Below are 20,449 nucleotides of genomic sequence, written 5' to 3'. Positions count from 1 at the left end.
ATCAGACACTACTGGCCTACACCACTCACCATATTTGGGCTAAACACCACATAAAATGGTGGTTAATGGGACCAGACTGGGTACTCTGGCAACCTGGCCAGAACTACCAACCTCACACAAGGAGAACAGGAAAGAGGAAAACACGGCCTCTTTGCCATGGGTGAAAGCTAAACTAGGTGCAGAAAAGCCTCTGTCCTTTCCCTGTTCTTTCTTCTTTTGCCAACTGGCAAGAGAGCAAGAGAGAGAACCTTTGAGAGGGAGGGAAAGAGAACAGAGTGAGTGAAGGAGAAAATCAGAGAGAGAGAAAAGCAAAAGAAAGAGAGGGAGGATTGATACTTACGATCTGAGCTGAAGTCATCCACTAAAATGATCTCCTGAATGAGATTGGCCGGGGTGCGGTTCATAACACTGCAGGAATCCAAGAAGGACCTCATCATTATTAAACAAAGGCTTTTGCTTGTACTGTTTGTAACCTGAGTAGGGGGACCAGATGTCCCAATTTTACAGAGACAGTCCCAGTATTCAGGGCTTTGTCTTATATAGGCACCTTTTACCCAACACCTCCATCCTGATTTTTCACCCTTGCTGTCTCGTCACCCTAAACCTGGGTATGATGGACAAGAAGCTGATTTTTATATATTTTGTGAATACTGATATGTGATAATGGTATGAATACTGTCCATGACCTGTTCAGTGAGGTAAACTCACTGTAGAAGATGGTGGGTTATTAGAATTTCTTGTATGACTTTACTGATCTAACTTAACAGGGGGCTGTGGGAACAGCAAACCACAAAGAAACACAATAGATCTAGATAAAGACAACCCAACATATACTTGAAAAACTACAGGGCAAGAGTTAAGCAGAGCTTCTCAGGGAGAGAAGAGGGAGTCACTTCTCAACAGTTGTCTAGGGAGACAGGCTGACACAGGGCTCCCCACATCCAGGGACCAGTAAGCCTTAGGGAAAATAAGCTTAGTTTTATTGCTTTAAAATCTCTTTTCCTCTGAAATGCTTTAGTTCTAAATAGCTAATACTTTGCTTTAAGGAATCTGTTTGGTCATTGATTGCCATTGCCATTGCTCCAGAGAAGGGAGGAGAATTGCTGGGTCTGGACACAAAAGTCAAACCTGCTGAAGTAATCACAGTTAATATCAGGGGGCCGCAACCCAGGGCTTGGTCTGAGAATGTGAGAATCACGATTCCACTCAGACGTAGGTGATGGCTAGAGGTCTGGGACCGGGAGGGATGCACTCAACAAGGTTAGGAGGGGTCGGAGGTGCAGTCAGCCCAGTACCTGTGGTACTGCACATCCCGCTACATACTGCACTGCCTCTCTCCTTCCATACCTATAAGAGGTAAAGAGCCCTGCTGAGGGTTAGTTATTCGGTCATACAGTGACCTGGGCAGGATTGCTGCTGGCAGTACATTTTCTAGTGCTTTGTCCAATGTACTGTATATCCAAATTCCCACACGACGGGACTTCCGTCACATCACTTGGGTGAGACAGTTCCACAGCCCTATAAGTTTAACTGTCACTCAGCTTTTCCTGATATTCAGCCAAAACGTTCCCATTCTTAATTTCACCCCCACCCCGAACTCTCTCTCAACCACTTTCCCCCCCCCCTCACCCACCACCCCCAGGATCTTCCTGGCCACTCACTGGCACCCCTGCTGACTCAGCACTCTGTTCCCATCCTGGGCAACGGCAGCTCCTCCCAAACCTGGCCATTCAGCAGCAATGCTGGCTCCCATCACCTACCCAGCATTCACACTGTACGGGTCAAAGTTGAGTGATGAGTAATGATGTGACCAGGCACACAGGGTCATAACATTACTCAGGTTTGGATTATCATGATAGAGACGCAGCCGGATCACACCTGAGTGGCTCTGTGACCCCATTGTCGAGTGGCAAAATCACTCACGCGAATTTGGCCCGGCCAACCCCTGTCCTGACTAAACTTGAGCAGTACTGGAGGGGAGGTGGGGCCAAATTTAAGCAAGTGGCATTGCAACTCCATGTGCCAGATGCAGTGCTGGAGCAACAGTCTGTCTGGTTGGGCCTCCATAACCTTATGGGCCCTGGTGCAACTGCACCACTTGCACCACTGTAGCTATGTCACTGACACTAACCCCTCACTTTCTAACTTGTCAATATCTTTCTGGTAGGGAGGTGTAGAGAACTCTCTGGCTTTCCCAAGTCCCTCCCATCTGTCTAAAATGCAACTGCTAAAATTATCTTCCTCACCTGTCAATCCCACCATCTCCCCCGCCTCTTCAAATCCCTCCCCTAGCACTTTGTTACTCCCCTCAGCCAGTTCAAACTTCTCATCCTTACCTTCAAGCCCCTGCGCAGCTCCAATTGGATCTACATCGTTCCTTATGTCTCCCTTTACCTGCTTTTCTCTGTCAACAATGCGGGCCTCACCAACCGCTTTGCTTCCTCTGCCCACTCAGGCCTTCTTCTATAATGCCCCCTAAGCAGGGAACAAACTCCCAGTCTTCAAGGGGACTAATCACATGCTTAAAGTTAAGCACCTACTCAAGTCCCTTGCTGGATCAGGGCCATAAAGAGGAGAGGAGTGTGAGATTATTATTTAAAAACCACCACATCTAGGCTAACAGAGCCTAATGTTACAGTGGTTCTTTTACTGCTATCTCACCCTGCAAACACATAACCGCTTTGCTGTTCACTATCTCATCCCACTCTATTTCACAGTTATGTTTCCACATGCCTGCCCATGAATATTTGTGTTTCAGCTTATATTTCCCTAGATGTCTCAGCCTGCATTTTTTCCAAGTCAGATCTCATTTGCTACATCTGGTTCACATCTCAACCCTCTCTGGATCCCATAGCATTACTTTTCTGTTTTCTCTGATGATTGCAACTTCTCCCAAATCACTGTCATTTGCAGTTTCATGTACAGGACTACCTTGTGCTTTGTGTAGTAATTCACAGCTGTGTAAAGTGAGTGTAAAATGCACCCAAATCAAAATGGTACCATTTTGTATCTTCTCTTCATAGGTGTCAGTGACCCCAAGCCGAAAGGCAGTGGAGAACCAGCTCCAGGCAGTTTACCACTTTGTTAGAGAAAATATTTAACAAGACTGGTCTAGCCCCACCTATCATCTAAATTTTCCTGCCTCCTCTACAGTGTTGCCTGCGTATTCCCTGATCCCACCTCTGCTGAAATCCTTGTCTTTGCGTTCTCCTCCTCTCACCTTTATGACTACAACTTCCACAACGCTTTTGTCCACAAGTTCCAGATCTCCAGACTCCAACATGTGCAAAAGGAAACAAACACATCACACCCTTTTCATCAACACTTCCACTGATTTCCTCATTAGAGCTACTATGGTCTAGTGGACTGCAAATAGGGCTGGGAGTCAGGAATTCCTGAGTTCTAATTTTAGTTCTGCGACTAACCTATTGTGTGGCCTCCAGCAAGACATTTAACTTCTCTGTGTCTAATTTTCTCCATCTCCAAAATGGGGATTATAATACTTCCAATATTTCCCCAGTGTAGATAACAGGGAATAATATTTCTCTTCCTCACAAGAGTGCTATGAAAATTAGTTAATGTTAATTCACATGTAAGGTTCAAAAGGGGGCTAGATAGATTCATGGAAGATAGGTCCATCAATGGCTATTAGCCAGCATTGGCAGGAATGGTGTCCCTAGCTTCTGTTTGCCAGAAGCTGGGATTGGGTGACAGGGTATGGATCACTTGATCCACGTTCATTCCCTTTGGGGCACCTGCCGCTGGCCACTTTGGGGGACAGGATGCTGGGCTTGACAGACCTTTGGTCTGACACAGTATGACCATTCTTATGTTCTTAAGGTGCTATAAAAGAGCTAAACATTACTACTATTCCAAAATCCAGTTCTAAATTTCCTTGTGTCTGAAACATGGACCAACTTCAGTCTGTTCTCCTCCCTCCCCCCTATGCATTTCTTGTCTCTCTACTCCTCTCATTGCTCCCTCTGTTTATTCAGCATCAGCTTCCTCTCGCTGCCTCATCATGGATGTATCAGCAATGCTGATGTGAGAGTCTTCTCTGCAGATCTGACCATCTATATAATCCTCCTTCTTCTCTCTCTCTCTGGCTCACAGACTCTCCATTTCATTTCAAATCTCACCAGAAAATACACCCCTTTCTTCTTTTACCCTGAATTTCTCTCTTTAACTGCCCTTATTTATTGAATTTGCCAAAGCATATTGGGATGCAGCTTGTATGAAAGGTGCTGCACAAAATACATTTGTATTCTACAGCATTGTTTCCATCAGAATTTACACAATCACTTAGCATGGGCACTGAACTACTGACAGCCCTGTTATCTTACACAGCAAATGTACACCCATACATTTGTATTCACAGACAAATGGTATCCACACACCCTAAAAATCAGTAAATAAAATATAGACAACACAGCTGTTGTTTTCCCTCCATATAAGGCCTCATTGTGTCAGTGAGAGTGGCCAGCATGGCAGAAACTGGTAATTTCACTTAATGACTAGCAAGGCAGAGATACCAAGCAGGCAAGCAGTCCATGAACGATAGCCATCTCCTGCAGAGCAGGACATGTCAAGTGAGAAAACAGTTCATGAGTGACAACTGTCTCCTGCAAAGCAACAGATATCAAGCAGACCAGCACAGATATCTCCTGCACTTCAAAGGATGCCAGTAGGCAAGCTGTTTAAGATGCCACTTTAATAGCTCCTGGCATACAGGTTATTTCTAATTCTTTTCTGCATTCCCTCTCTCATTTAGTCTCTTGTTTGGTCTCTTTATCCAAGCATCAGACTTTGCATCTTTCTCCTCAGCTACCTCTAAGCTGAAAACAAATCCTTGTGGCCTAAACATGTTGTACGCCTTGAACCGGCAGCATTTGCCTGCTAAACAAATCACAAGGCCATGCACACAACAGTCTTCTCTATGCTAGGGAACTTTAGGAAAAAATTCCTTCCAACAGTGCCACCGATTCACTTGAATCTGTGTTAGCCCTGATGGGATCCCCTGTGTAGACAATTTAAACACGTGGTAAAAATGCATCTGGCTGTGGAAGCATTGTCTACAGGAAGGCTCCCACCAGTCTCAGCCGAATTAGTGGTACCACCCTTGTGTAGTTCTTCTTAAAACTACCTAGTGCAAAGCTGAAATTTTAAAAAGCAGCCACCATTTTGGATGCCCAACTTGAGATATCTGGGCCCTATTTTCAGAGGTTTTGAGCATCGACAGCTCCCATGAATGTCAACTGTAAGTGCAAGTTCTCAGCACCTCTGAAAATCAGGCCCAAAATGGCAAGTTTGGTACCCAACCCAATGGCTGCTTTTAAAAATGTCCTTATTGTCATTTATTTTCAGCAATTATTCTCCTTCATTCCCAATTTCTCATTCATCATCCCCAAAGTGCAACTAAAATCACTTAAGTTCTGTTTAGGAAAAAATAAGTACTCTGTTATAACCATGTAATTACATAGAACTTTCAACAGGTGCTCCTTGAATGGTTAATTTTGATTAGTCATCTAACCAATCAAGCTCTAATTATCATCCTGCGCCCCACACACCTGCTGCAATTTTAAACCTAAAGCTGTTCTGGAAGCCTGACCAGATGCCATAAAAAAAAGTAGCTGATGCAATTTTATGCTTCCCCTTGCTTAATATCACTGTGGTCCTCTGCAGATTCACAACAAGTGATAAATAGACTAGAAGAGTCCCTTTCATACTTAATATATCCCAAAGTGCTTTACCATAATGACACAGTGGTGGGTGCACTGCCTGGGTAGGCGAACTCAGCAGCAATTATACACACAACTCAGGCCCAGCCTGGCACATTCAGACCTCTGGAAAGCAGGTGGCCCCAAACTGGGAAGAGACTTAGAAAGCCAGCCTTCTATCCATGAGTCCAGCTCTGGCACACTTGAAAGAGTCCGTTATTTATTCACAAAGCAAACTTTTGCAAGTCCTTGGGACTCAGTGAGAGAACAAATGCCAATGAATACTGCATTCCTGCTACAGGTACCCTTAGCTGACCTTCAAGCTGAGCTGTTCTTTCTCTTCGGCCAGTCTCCACAGGAGAGGGAGGCTTTTCCCTGGGCTGGTTGCCTGCTTCAGGGAGCTTTTGAGTGAGTATTTGGTATCTCAAAGAGGGCAGAGGGCACAGGCTCTGGAAAAATAAAGGCAGTGAACCTGTCTGGGCTCTGCAGCAGGGAAAGGGATTTGGGGAAGGAAAGGAGCTGGTGGAAATATTTCTTTTCTGTATGAATAGCAGCAGATATTTTCACGCTCCCATCTGCTTGGGGCTACTCCCACACTCAGAGCCGCTCCACCTGATGCACATGTTTGCTTTTGGCTACCATTGTAGCTGAGGGGAGAGAGCCACATATATTGTTGGACTGGGGTGCATCTGGTTGGCAGGGGCTGTGCACACAAGCCTAGCCAGGGATTTGCCATGGACTCGAGTGCTGTTCCATTAGTGAGTGATTCCAAGTGTTGTATCTGGTGACGGGGCCTAGCCTCCATCAGACTTCAGTGCCATCACCTTTCACTCCAAACACTCAGACATGCCGTCTGTGCGCCTCCCTCCTCCCATGAAATAGACTCCTGCTGCATCCCAGTGTGAACCATTACTACAATATATGACCCAGCTAGGACCTAGCTGCTGATTCTTCTCTGAGACTGCCCCTTCCCCCCCCGCCACAACTTCTTTATCTCCCTCCTGAAAGCACCTCCAACAGTCTGTTTTCTCTTCAGCTTCCCTCACACTCCCTGCCTGGCTGCCCCTTGAAAGTGTTTGTGGGCCTAACCCAAACAGCCTCCTCCCTGCTGCTAACAATTCCCTCAAACTCCCTGTCTAACTGCCTCCCTGACACACACAGTTCCCTGCATGACTCTTGCAGACACATGCACCTAGCCAACCTCCTGGCCTTGGTGCTGGTTGCTGAGCTCATGGTCAGATCAAAAACCACCTGGGGGGGGGGCACTGCATTTGGGGACTTTTCTGCCCTGCTCTTTACTGCCAAGAGCCACCTCAGATCCCTGGACCAGCAACCAAACAATTTCCTGCAGGTTAAGAGCCGTTTCTCCCACTGGTACCTACCTCTTCACTGTGCGGAGCAGGGTAGAGCGAGCCTCATTGTGAAAGGTGATGATGATGCTGGTTGCTGGCAGGTCTGCATCATAGTGCACAGAGGCACATCTGAAACATGGGAGGGCAAACATTCAAACCAGATACAATACACAGCAGCCCTTTGCAAGAGATGCCTGGAATTTCCCAAAGAAAAACAGCCGAGTGTGGCATACGGGTTGCAACCACCACACTGCCTGCCTACCATGGGAACCTCTGCTGAGCTCAGTGGGGTTAAGAAGGACAATAGGATAAAAGTTCAGCCACTACTAAAAAGAAAAAGACACTGACAGTACTGCAGTCTGACCGACAATACTAGGAGTGAGTGAGGTCTAGTGGTTCAAGCAAGGGACTGGTTCTCAGGTCTACTGGATTTGCCACTGACTTGCTGTGTGATCTTGAGTGTGTTGAATAAAGTCTGCTTACCCCTGTGTAGAACAGGGATAATAAGTATCTGTGACAGAATGTACCCCTGCTCCACATGCTACACGCTATTGTAATCATCTTTGTATAAAATAGGTCATGTAAGGTATATTTGAAAACTCATAATTCGCTGTTCATTATTGTCCTGATAAAATATGTGTGGCAACACTTTTTTTGAAATTATAAGATTCCACTGTATGGTGTTATTAACACATGTTCCAAACTGAGGACAAGTCTACACTACAAAATTAAGTGGACCTAAGTTATGTCAACGTACAGCTATTGCAGTCGTTAAATTCATTTTGCACGTCCATACTAGGCTCCTTGTGTCAGCAGTGCAGGTTCTCACCAGGAATGCTTGCACCAATTTAACTGTCTGGTTGGGCATTGTGGAATGGCATCTGAAAGGCCGCAATGGTCGATGGAAGCAATCCAGCGTCTACACTGATACTGCCTTGACCTAATTACATCGACCTAAGTGCTATGCTCTCACGGAGGTGGAGTTATTAAGGCGGTTTAGTAGGTGAGTTACTCCAGTGGGAGCTGCATTTTACTGTAGACACTTACAGAGTTAGGTCAATGTAAGCTGCCTTACGTCGACCTAACTCTATAGTGTAGACCAAGCCTCTGGTTGGCAAATTGGTCTGTCTCACACAAAGGAATGTGTGCTCTGTGTAATTTGATTTAAGCAGTAAACAGTCATCAAGCAGGAAGGGGAGATAAAGGAAGCTCAAAACAGGTGAGAAAAAAGCAGCAGGGAACATCCTGCCATATAGACCTTTTTTCTCCTGGTACCCAGCTGGAAATATTTTTCAAAAGGAGGACTGACACTAAAAGGACAAACATCCCAAGGCACTCTCCCTCTCTTTCTCTGCCCATCATATTCACAGCACCAGAAGCAATAAAGGAAGCATTCGTTGAACTATGGGAGAAGGGGTCCTGACCTATGAAGTTTGATCAGTAAGACTGCTGAAAGCATATGCTGAGAAACTGCTTGAATCTGAAATAGCTTTTAAGCTAGGCACCAGGAGTGTTTTAACTTTATTTTCTTGTAAACATTTCTGATTTTTATACCTTGTTACTTGTACTCACTTAAAATGTATCTCTTTGTAGTTAATAAACTTGTTTTATTGTTTTATCTAATGCAGTGTGTTTAAACTGAAGTGATTGGGAAACTCCATTTGGGGTTTCAAGTTATGTGCATATTATTTCTGTTAAAGAAATAACAGACTTTAGATAAATATGTATTGTCCAGGAGAGGGCTGGGCTGGGTAGTACAGGACATACACTTCTGGGGGAAAATCTAGGACCTGGAGTGTGTTGGGGTCACCTTGCAGTATAACCCAGGCTGGTAAATGCCAAGATGTGGCTGGCTGGCTGCAGCATACACACAGACATCGCTTGGAGTGACTTGCAGGCTGGAGGCTGTTTGAAAGCAGTCCAGGCTGGAGGCTACAGCAGCAAAACATTGTAAAGGGCACCCCAGGTTAGAGGGTAGGGGTGACACAGCTACTCATTAGTCTGGATTGTACCCTGGTATGTCATGGTATCTACACAGCATAGTTGGGAGGTTTCAATGGTTGGGGTTTGTAAAGCACTTTGAGATCCTTGGATGCCAGGCCCTAGAGAAGGGAAAGCACTGTCATTATTTGTTAAAGATCTGCCCATGGGCAATGGCTTCTCTTTTAACCACTAACATCTCTGCTTGGCAATGGAAAATGATTCCCCTACACTACCAGGAAAATATCAGGATCAAGATATTACAGTGTTGCCAAATGGAAGGTTGTATCAAAATTTGGATTTGTGTCACTAGAAGCCAGCATAAAATCTGAAACCACATAAAAATGCTAGGGGATGAGGAGGTTTACATTTCTTTGAATGAAAAACACTCTCTTGTCTGACTTACTTACATGACAAACACACAAATCTATTCACTCATTAAGAGCCAACATTTAGCCTAGGATGAACTTGTGCCAGGGTTTCTTACACTCCAGAAGAACAAGGATTCATTCCCATGACTCCAAGTATCTGTTTACTCCTGTAGCTCACCATGTATGTTTTGCTTGTAACCTTTGAACTCAGCTCGGTTTGTGCCAGAATTCCAGTTTGGTGTTCTGATGTGGAAAGTGTGGCTATTTATAGTAGTTAAAAATAAAACGTTGAGATGAGAAAAGAAGGGAACCTGAAAATCTGAATTATATACCAATAGCACTACTAATGCAAAGCAATAATAATGTACTCTACATGAGCTCTTCCCTTGTGGAGGGGGTGGGGCCTTATGGGCCTTATGGATCCCCCCCATGCAACTTCCCTCTTCATGAAGGCCCTTGCAACAAACATTTTTTCAAAGCTCATCAAGCCAGAGGAGTCTCTGTTAAGTGAAATGGGGTGCTCCCCCTTCCTTCCGGGTCTGAGAATGCTGCAGCCACAGTATTCCCGGCCACTGCTAATTTAGTAGCAATAGGCTACTCTCCCAGACCTTCCTCTTATGAGGTAATGTATCAAGATTTCAAAAACCATTAGGTCAGGGCACTATCTCCCCCATCCAAGACTTTGAATTTTCTTTGCTACACCAGCAAAGACTGTGAGATCCACCCCACCCATCCAGCATGAGCCCATGAATTCTAGCTCCAGCCTCTGCCATGTTCTGGGAATGACGGATTTGGGCTGATCTGCTCCTCCATAGCCCCGCCACCCAAATTTGTGGCAATGACAAACATCAGCCAATTCAGACTCTCACATTTCAGATCAAATTTCCATCCTCAGGATTGGGACCTGACATTTTTGGCTAATCAAGGCCACATTTAGACTGAATCCACCCCAGGACCTAGGGGAAATAACTGACTTCTTCCCATGACTTATTAGCTCTATTTTTATTACAGCATTTATTACCTTTGTTTTATAACTATTACTTAAACTGTTGCCATTCTTTCCCCTCACATTTATTACTATTATTTACAACTATTCTAAGTGCTGACTATTTTGTTCCTTACAGAATTTTACTACTGTGACAATGGCTTATTACTGCAATTTTCAGGCATATAAAGAAGCCCTGATCAAGACAAAGTGGAAGACTTGTGACCAGGCAGGAGACATACTGTATTTATTATTGCTTTAAAATAACTGAGTGGATTTTTTTTTAAGGGCTATTAAGGTGGCAAGATGTGGGCAAGTATAGAGATTTGTCTATGCTTATTTGAAAAGGGGTTCCCAGATTCTCAGCAAATTTCAGAGTCACATCAGGGGAGGAAGAAGCTAATATAAAAAGGTTTGGCCTCTCTTTGTGCTGGGTAGAATAATATTAGTCTCTTTTATCCAAAAGATCCCTAAGTGATTGAAAAACTGTATGAACTAACTATGGGCCACAAGTTCAGGTGTGTCTCAGCTCTACTTGTGTGCCTGAGGAAAGAGGAGAGTCATAGGTGGCCTTTTGACCTGTGACCTTTAAGGCAGCCAGGGGCCAGTTCATCTCCTGGCACAAGCAAGAGCAGCCTCAGGGATTTTTTCACTTGTATAATCTGGAATGACCTTCAGGGGGTGTTCCATTAGCCTAGGATTGCCACAGCACAGTGTAACCTGACATGCCCCATTCTGCCCCAATATGCCACCAGAATAATCACTGCACTGGAGGGGAAGGCCAGCCACCTACGCTGACTTGATGCCACTCGGGATGTGTCTATACTGCAGCTGGGAGTTGCAGTTCCCAGCTTAGGTAGACAGACTTGCACTAGCTCAACACAAGATAGTGCCTAAAAATAGCAATGTGGAATTGATGACACAGGTGGTAGCTTGGGCTAGCTGCCCAAGCTTAGACCCAGGGGGCTGGTCAGGTGGCTAGCCCAAGCTGCCACCTGTGCTGCAATATCCACCCTGCTATATTTAGGTGCTAGCTTGAGCTGAGCTGCAGTTCCCATCTGCAGTGTGGACCTAGCCCCAGGGATTCCCCTCTGCAAGAGGAATCCCCAGCTGTCCTGCAGCTCTCTGTGTGAGCAGCACAAAGTGGAAGAAGAAGGGGCCTTGGATCTGGCCTTAGATTTACAGGAATCATTGTGTATTCTCTTCCTTAGGGCATGGCTACATTTGCAGATGTAGAAAGCTGTGAGTTAAACCAGCCTTCATAGAGTGCAGTAGGGAAAGCGCTGCAATCTGTCCACACTGATAGCTTACAGCACACTGGCATGGCCACATTTGCAGCGGCATTGGGAGCGGTGCATTCTGGGCAGCTATCCCAGCATGCAAGTGACTGCAACGTGCTTTTCAAATGGGGGGGGTGGGGTGGAGTGTGACAGAGTGTGTGTTATGTGTATGTGGGGAGAGAGAGAGTGGATTTTTAGGGTGCTGAAAATGTGTCAGCGTGCTGTCTTGTAAGTTCAGACCCGCTTCCTCCCCCCGCCTCTCTCTCACTCACTCAAAGCAAACAGTAAATGTTTGCTTTTTTCTTGGAGCTGATAAGCAGCCGGCTTCTCCGAAATGGAGCTTTGAAAGGGCATTTCTGCATTCCTGTAGCCGATTTCACAACGACAAGAGTGGCCACTGTATTAAGGGGATTATGGGATGTTTCCGGAGGTTGATCAGAGCGCAGTAAAGCAACACATCATTCACAGTGGCGCTGCAGCGCTCCAGTGGGGGCAGCAAACGTTATTCCACTCTCCGAGGTGGAGTACCAGCAGCGCTGTAGCCACGAAGTCAGAGCGCTCTATGTGCCTTGCCGGTATGGACGGGGAGTGAGCTAGTGCGCCTGGGGCTCCTTTATTGTGCTGTAACTCGCAAGTGTAGCCAAGCCATTAGACTGTTTGCTGTTAAGCCCAAAGACTGTCTTCCTCTGTTTTAGAGGCACTTACTACATGTTGGGTGCTACAGCAATCAAAATAGATAAATAGTAATTCACCAGTGAACTGCACCCATTTCTCTGACTGAGCACAAAAGCTGATTATCAGAGAACAGCAGTTCTACCCAGCAGGAAGTGGTGTGTTGTTAATTCCATATGTGGCACTGTTGCCTTTGTGTCATTAATGAACCAGTACCTAGCATGGTGCTTGGAGCAGAGGTCTGTGCTGCTGGAGGAGCCATCGTTCAGAGGAGGTATGTAGCCAAGATCCTGACCACCTGCAGTCACTAAAGGTCTAACCGTGCCAACTGTAAGACTGTGGCTGTTAACCCTGGAGTGCTGATTCCAGTTTAGGTAATTACTCCCTGGCTCCACACATTCCCTGTGCAGTTTCCCTTCTTGCCCCTCATCTGTTGAGTATTGCTGTGCAGTGTCAGGCAGCGTCTGCGTTCCACCCAAAGGTTCATTTCAGAAGTGAGTAGAGCAGGTCTGTTTCTGTTCAGGCCCTTACACCACACCTGCCATCATCAAACATACATCATCAAAGCCCTGTGTTACACGTTTGGGTGGAAGGTACTACAGAAATAGAAGATCATTGTAACAGTTTAAGACAGTGAAGCTATTAATGGCTTAAGGAGGGTGTTAGTCAGCAGAATGAATTTCCCCTCTGTGAAATAAAGCCAGGAGTGTGGGTGTTTTGCAAAATGTATGAAAAATGTCTGGTGTGAATAGTAAATAAATGTGTTGGTCTCATCTGAACCCCATCTGCACACATCCCAAACCCACCACACAGTGTGGAAAGACTGGCTTTCACTGCTCCAGAACACTGCAGGCCAAAGACGGTGAGGGCCTGAGAGGCGACGCATATTCGGGAAGAAGGGCAGGTCTGCACTAATAGAATGTGTTGCAAGTCGGGATGGATGTTCACTGGGAAATCTGTGGGAGGAGTCAAGAAGGACAGGTGCAGATTGGGCGGTTTGAGTCACAATGGCAGGGCTATGCAGGGCTGAAATAACAAGATGGAGCTGTAGGTCTGGATTAAGGCTATTGGCACAGGATGGCAATGGGGGGTGGTGCAGGGCTGGAATAGCAGGAGTCTGTGTGTTTCATTCAAGACCCCCAAGATCCTGTTGGAGAAATAGAAAAGGTGACCCTGTCAATGCACACAATCTGTTCTTCACTAACAAGGGGCATAACAACACAGGGATGGCAGGGGTAACGGGAACCGAGGGACCTCAGCACAAGAAGGTGGCCCTGGCTTTGAACAAGGGTAGCGTGGTACCTGTAATGCCTGGTGTCCCGAATGGGCCGGTCACTGCTGAGTTTGTCACTCTCCATCTGGTTAAAAGCATGTTGTCGGTATGGGTCTTCTCCGGCCTTCAGCAGCTTGGAGGACAGGTAAGCCTTTTCATCCAAACCCCTCAGGCTGCTCTTCTCTGCTTGTGGGACTCTGGTCACCTAGAACAGACACAAGTGTCAGAGCACATGGGAGAGAGGCGTACTAACTTGTCAAAAGTAAATTCAGTGTGACGCACAATCGCACACACAGCCACATCACGGAGGGCTTTCCTATACTTGGAGCTGGGGGTGTGATTTCCAGCATGAGGAGACAGACCTGTGCTAGCTCTCATCCAGCTAGCACCCAAAAAAGCAAAATGCAGCACAACCAGCTGGAGAGGCTAACCACCCTGAGTACGTGTCTAGCATTTCAGATGTGTACATACTCAGGGCAGCTAGCCCCTCCCACCAGTCGCATTGCTGCAGCTACATTTTATTTTTAGTATGCTGGCTTGATCAGAGCTCACACAAGTATGTCTCCTCGAGCTGGGACTCATCTCCAAGTGCACAAACCCCCACTGCACTCTGGCAGATGCTCAGATACAATGGTGATGAGGGCCATGTAAGAACCCAAACAGAAGTCCTGTCAACACTATGACTCAGAGTTGACATGTCAACAACACATCCCACTTCCCACTTGGGTTGAAAATAGTTTGGCTACCAGTGTAGACAGGGCCAAATCATGGTTAACACCTATAACACAGAGAGGGCTAGACTCCATTTGCCTGAACGCTCTCCCAACTCAGAGGGCACGTGGTTTTGCCAGCAGGTTCCAGCCAATAGGGTCGAAGAAAAATATTTCTTAAAGTGGTTGAGAAAAGCCATTGATGAGCCAGTTGTCAATAATGGCTCCCACATTCACAGGGAGTGAATTTAATGCTGGGCTTCAGGTGCCAGCATGGCAGCCCTGCACCTGAATTCCATTCTCTGTTAATGGAATGGGTACAGATTTCACCTCCTCTGTCTACCTTAGGTAGCAATCTTAGGTATTAGCTTGCTTTCCCCAGAATGTAGATTACACAATTACACATCCAACACGGCGTAATGCCGACATTTGACAACTAGTAATACAGACACTGGGAGTGGAACAAGATAAAGGACACAGCTTCAACCCCCACTGAAATACACTGGAGCAGACAGAGGTTTTGGCTGAAGAGAAAACACAGTGGTAAACTATTTGCTTAAAAACGCAAAGGGACTATTGGTGTCTGTGCAACATTAGGGGTTTAAAATTATATACAGCAGCAGAGTCTGATGGCACAAGCCAAGCCATGCACAGCTGGATATAATGGCCAAATAGTTTTCTCTACTTCTGTGTGAAGAAGCGATTGAAATCTGTAGGATCCCAGCTCTGTGGGAAAACATGGGTGGATTCTATGGCATCATTCCCACCTTCTCCTAACCCCACAGAGGTGGGCGATCCAGGGATACTGGGATCCCCTGTCTACATTAATTCTGATTTCCTCAGTGTTAGTCTTGATCAGGTTTCTGCTTCTGCAATGGGACTCCTCTTTAGAGGGTGCCTGAGGGCAATAGCCTATGGAGTAGTCCCTAGTAGCACAGCTATTGCAGGAGTTGTGCTGTCATACAGGTGGAATGGGAAGCAATGCAGAGACCTAAAGCCTCTGCAGATCCTGGAGAATTCTGAAGATTTAGGGTACCAAATTTCCTGCCATTTCCAAAAGGAGGCAACCCCAAGACTTCAGAGAGACCTAAAAGAGCTAGATAATTGGGCAACATGAAGACAAATGAAATTCAGTGTGGACAAGTACAAGGTAATACACCCTGGAAGGAACTGAGTTACTCATGCACACTGATGGATTCCAAATTGACTATAACCACTCAGAGTAAGTACCGGAACATCCCCATGGACAGATCAAGGAAACCCTGCACTTGTTGTGCAGAGGTGGGAAAACAGCAAGCAACATATTGGGATATATGGAGCAGGTCCTCAAGTAATCAATTCTGAAGCACTTAGAGGAGAGGAAAGTGATCAGGAACAGTCAGCATGGATTCATCAAGGGCAAGTCATGCCTGACTAATCAAATTGCCTTCTACGACAAGATAACTGGCTCTGTGGATGAGGGGAAAGCAGAGGACGTGTTGTTCCTTGACTTTAGCAAAGCTTTTGACACGGTCTCCCACACTATTCTTGCCAGCAAATTAAAGAAGTATGGGCTGGATGAATGGACTATAAGGTGGATAGAAAGCTGGCTAATCGTCGGGCTCAACAGCCAGTGATCAATAGCTCCATGTCTAGTTGGCAGCTGGTATCAAGCGGAGTGCTCCAAGGGTCGGTCCTGGGGCCGGTTTTGTTCAATATCTTCATTAATGATCTGGAGGATGGTGTGGATTGCACCCTCAGCAAGTTTGCAGATGACACTAAACTGGGAGGAGTGGTAGATATGCTGGAGGGTAGGGAAAGGACACAGAGGGACCTAGACAAATTAGAGGATTGGGCGAAAAAAAATCTGATGAGGTTGAACAAGGACAAGTGCAGAGTCCTGCACTTAGGACGGAAGAATCCCATGCACTGCTACAGACTAGGGATGAATGGCTAGGCAGCAGTTCTGCAGAAAAGGACCTAAGGGTTACAGTGGCTGAGAAGCTGGATATGAGTCAACAGTGTGCCCTTGTTGCCAAGAAGGCTAATGGCAATTTGGGCTGTATAAGTAGGGGCATTACCAGAAGATTGAGGGGCGTGATCATTCCCCTCTATTCGACATTGGTGAGGCCTCATCTGGAGTACTATGTCCAGTTTTGGGCCACAGACTACAAGAAGGATGTGGGAAAATTGGAAAGAGTCCAGCGGAGGGCAACAAAAATTATTAGGACCCTGAACACATGACTTATGAGGAGAGGCTGAGGGAACTGGAATTGTTTAGTCTGCAGAAGAGAAAAATGAGGGAGGATCTGACAGCTGCTTTCAACTACCTGAAGGGGGGTTCCAAAGAGGATGAAACTAGACTGTTCTCAGTGGCACCAGATGACAGAACAAGGAGTAACAGTCTCAAGTTGCAGTGCGGGAGGTTTAGATTGTGTAGTGGGGTGGTTACCCACTCCTGCCCTGTGGGGCTTAAAAGCCAGCCCTGGGAGAGAGCCAGGGTTGAGGGCAAGAAAAGCTAGGCTGATTGGGGAAATGGCTGCAGCTGGGCCAAAAAGGGGCTGCTAGGCTGAAGCTTAGCCAGTCTCTCTCTGCGTTTAGAGAGGGAAGGGCCTGGCTGCAGAGACCTGAGGGAGTACCTAGATTGGAGCAGGGCTGAGGGGGAAAGGCCAGGGGAGCTCTGCTCTGGAAACCCCCAGGCTGCAAGGCCTAGATTAGGGCCTATTAGGTACTGGGGTTGCAAGGGGGCAGACAGAGGCAGCAAGTCCAAACCCCCTTACCTGTGATGAGTGGCTGATATACTGCAGTCTGCCCTGGGGAGCGGGGCTAAGCGATGACTGGCAGTAGCCAAGACTGAGGCGAGGTGGGGGTAGTGGGTGGGGGTTCCCTGGGGAGGGGAGACCCTCAGGGAGTGTTGGGGTTTACAGCCAGGGAGCAGCACCCAAGTGGGAGGACGCACTGGGTCCTGGGAGGGACTGGGGCTGGCAGTAAGGCAGATCACCAGATGGCAGAGGGCGCTCCAGAGGCTGATAAGCTAATTCCTAAGGACAACCAGCAGGAGGTGCCGCCGGGTGAGTCTGGCTCTATTACAGTTGGATGTTAAGAAAAACTTTTTCACTAAGAGGGTGGTGAAGCACTGGAATGGGTTACCTAGGGAGGTGGTGGAACCTCCTTCCTTAGAGGTTTTCTAGGTCAGGCTTGACAAAGCCCTGGCTGGGATGATTTATTTGGAGATTGGCCCTGCTTTGAGCAGGGGGTTGGACCTCCTGAGGTCCCTTCCAAACCTGATATTCTATGATATATGAAGAGAGAGAGACAGAAGTACGGAAACTACAGCAATGCCATTATATAAATATTTTTCATAGTGAGAGTGTAAATTTTGTCAAACCAATCTCCAAAAGGATATAGCAGCAACAGAAAACTTTCAGCAGTGGATGACAAAAATTATTACAGGGTTGAGAAGTTTAAAAAGATTAAGATTGTTTAGTTTGGAAAGGAGATGAATAGAAGAGGGGACATAATAAAGGTCCAGAAAACAATGAATGCTATAGTGAAGGTCAGTCAGGTGCTCAGATTACCCTCTCTCATACTATAAGAGCAAGGGGATGTTTGATAAAACTGAAAGGCAACACACTTATCAATAAAAGGAAATACTTTTTTCAATACAAAGCATAGTTAACTGGTGGAACTCACTGCCAAAAGATATAATTGATTCCAAGAGCGTAGTGTGATTCAAAAAAATATTAGAGATGTATACAGTCAGTTTCACTTCCTGGTTCTCAAACACTAACCTTGTGCTCTTGAATTTCAAACACTGGAAGGGAAATTTTCACTAGTCATAAAAAACTTAGAAACCTTTTTCTTTTTAAATTTCCATTCCTATTAGATTTGGTAAAACTGACATACTCCCCAAAAACACAGCTTAAATTCCAGGAACAAGCCATTTGAGCACGTCTCTTTAAATGTTCTGCAATCACTCAATGTCCCTCCAATAGTTAGTTTTGCACTTCCAAGCCCTGGGAAAGTAACAGCTGCTTTCATTTTCTAGCATTATAGATGCATGAACATTGTACATGGTTCTGCCAGTGGTAACAACCCTTTCAGAGCCATTTAATTTAAGGATAAATGGCTACAAGTAAGTCATCTAGAGTTTGAGTCTCATATTATTACTTTTTTAATCTGTTGTATAAATAAAAACATTTGGAATGTTTTTTAGCCAAAATTGTTTCTAGTTTTCATCCTCAGTCAGTATCTTTTTATCCCCTATGTAACATTAAGAGCCTGATTACATTTTCTTTGCACAACCAAAACTTCTAGGAAAATAAATAGGAATTCTCATCTCCCATTAATTTCAGTAGGAGCAGAAGCAGATCCTAAATTAGTAAGGCCAGGAAAACCAATTGAAATATAATGAAATCTGACTTCATCCTTCGCCCAGAACTTAAACTGAACACTGAACCAAAACCCTGAGGTTCCAATATTGTTTGCATAATATTTTACATTGTTTCAGATGCCCTTCATATCATACCTATCGAGGTTCACCCACTCATTATCACGTAGAGAGGGTGTGCAAAGTGGAAGGTTCAGGTGTCCCCTTCCCAGATCTTATCTTGGCTTGGAAATGGACATGGACTCCATTTTCATTATAAACATTTTTAAGTCAATTTAGTGCTGATAATTGTCAGCTCTGGAGACAGAGTATGTCTGCACTGCACACACAGTCCGAGTCTGCGGTGCCCAGGTTTGTGACCTTGTGTTTTCGAGCATCCGCATTGCAGTGGAAACTCAGGCCTCACACCTGCGCTGGCGTGTCCATGCTGCACTCCGCAGACCTGAATCAGAACTCTGGCTTCTGTGGGCGTTTACTATCTTATCCCAAGATTCCTGGGGCCCTCTGCTGCAAGCCATCCACAGTGAGTCATCAGAAAACTTGCCCACGGGAGCTGGTTGGAAGAATTTTGGGTGATATTTGACCACAATCACATCCAGCTGAGCCATTTTGTGTCACACACTCCCTGCAGCCAGAGACAACATGGATCCCATCCTGCTGGAAGAACAGCTCCACCTCATGCTCTCAGTCCTACTTCAGGACACAGGCAGAGCATCTGCAACATGCTGGTGAACATTTTGGCAGCAGTTTTTGAATTGCCAAAGGCACCTCTGGAGGGGGATACTGACATACCGGCTGTGAACCTGGTGGTGCTGCTCATGCCTGTTGTAGCCTAAGCTGCAGATTTCCCTCTCTGTCAACCAGCACTTCTAGAACAGGGCCACCAGCACAGACTGGAGGGATCACAGCATCATGCGGCCCTGGGATGACCAATAGCATGGTCAGAACTTTCGCATGAAGAAGCGGATGTTCCTGGAGTTTTGTGATCAGCTTGTCACTACCCTCCCATGTCAGAATACCCACATGAGGCAGGCAATGCCCACCCAGAAGCAGGTCGATGAGAGCCTGGAAGCTGGTTGTCCCAGACAGCTACAGGTCTGTGGCTAACAAGTTTGGAGCTAGCAAATCAGCTGTGGGATTGTTGTTGGCAGAAGTTTGTGAGGTGATCAGGACTGAGATTTACCAGGTATTACAAACATTCCTGAAATAATTGCTGGCTTTTTGAGACTGGGCTTTCCAAACTGCACTGGGGCCACTGATGGGACTCATGTGCCCATAGTCTGCCCACTACAAGGAGCACATAAACCACAAAGGGTGCTACTCCATCATTATGCAGGCCCTGGTTGACCACAGGGACAGATTCTTGGACCTTCACGTTGGATGCACTGGCAGGGTGCATGATGCCAGTGTGTTTCAGAAATGGGTACTTTACGTTCATGGAGAAGCTGGGACATTATTCCCACCAAATGACTTGGTTATAAATGGAGTCACTATCCCCACTGTTATGAAACCACACCCTGAGTTCAGAAGATCAGGCAAAAGAAGGTTCAGCTACACACTCAGTAGCTGTAGGATGGCGGTGGAATGTGCATTTGGCAGATTAAATCCTGTTGGCACTGCCTTACAAACCATTTGGATGCCAGTGTCACACAGTCTGCATTATTGTGGCTTGCTGCACCCTACACACTGCTTGTGAGGAGAAGGGGGACTCTTTTCGCCAGGAGTGGATTCAGGACACTG

The 20,449-nt window shown here is 46.1% G+C and overlaps 1 protein-coding gene across 3 annotated transcripts in view; it reads right to left on the bottom strand.

Annotated features, from left to right (window-relative positions):
• GALNT16 (polypeptide N-acetylgalactosaminyltransferase 16) overlaps positions 1-20,449 on the bottom strand; it is a 128,708-nt gene that overhangs the window by 37,119 nt on the left and 71,140 nt on the right. For all 3 annotated transcript variants that reach the window (XM_043517469.1, XM_043517467.1, XM_043517468.1), the window contains 3 exons: positions 13,660-13,835; positions 7,100-7,198; positions 341-408 (listed from right to left, as the gene is read on the bottom strand). In XM_043517469.1, the coding sequence (XP_043373404.1) occupies positions 341-408; positions 7,100-7,198; positions 13,660-13,835 (343 nt within the window). The remainder of the gene's footprint in view (positions 1-340; positions 409-7,099; positions 7,199-13,659; positions 13,836-20,449) is intronic.

Source organism: Dermochelys coriacea, chromosome 6 (genome assembly GCF_009764565.3).
Source record: "Dermochelys coriacea isolate rDerCor1 chromosome 6, rDerCor1.pri.v4, whole genome shotgun sequence".
In the NCBI taxonomy this organism is placed as follows: domain Eukaryota; kingdom Metazoa; phylum Chordata; order Testudines; family Dermochelyidae; genus Dermochelys; species Dermochelys coriacea.
This window is presented reverse-complemented; position numbering and strand designations above follow the sequence as displayed.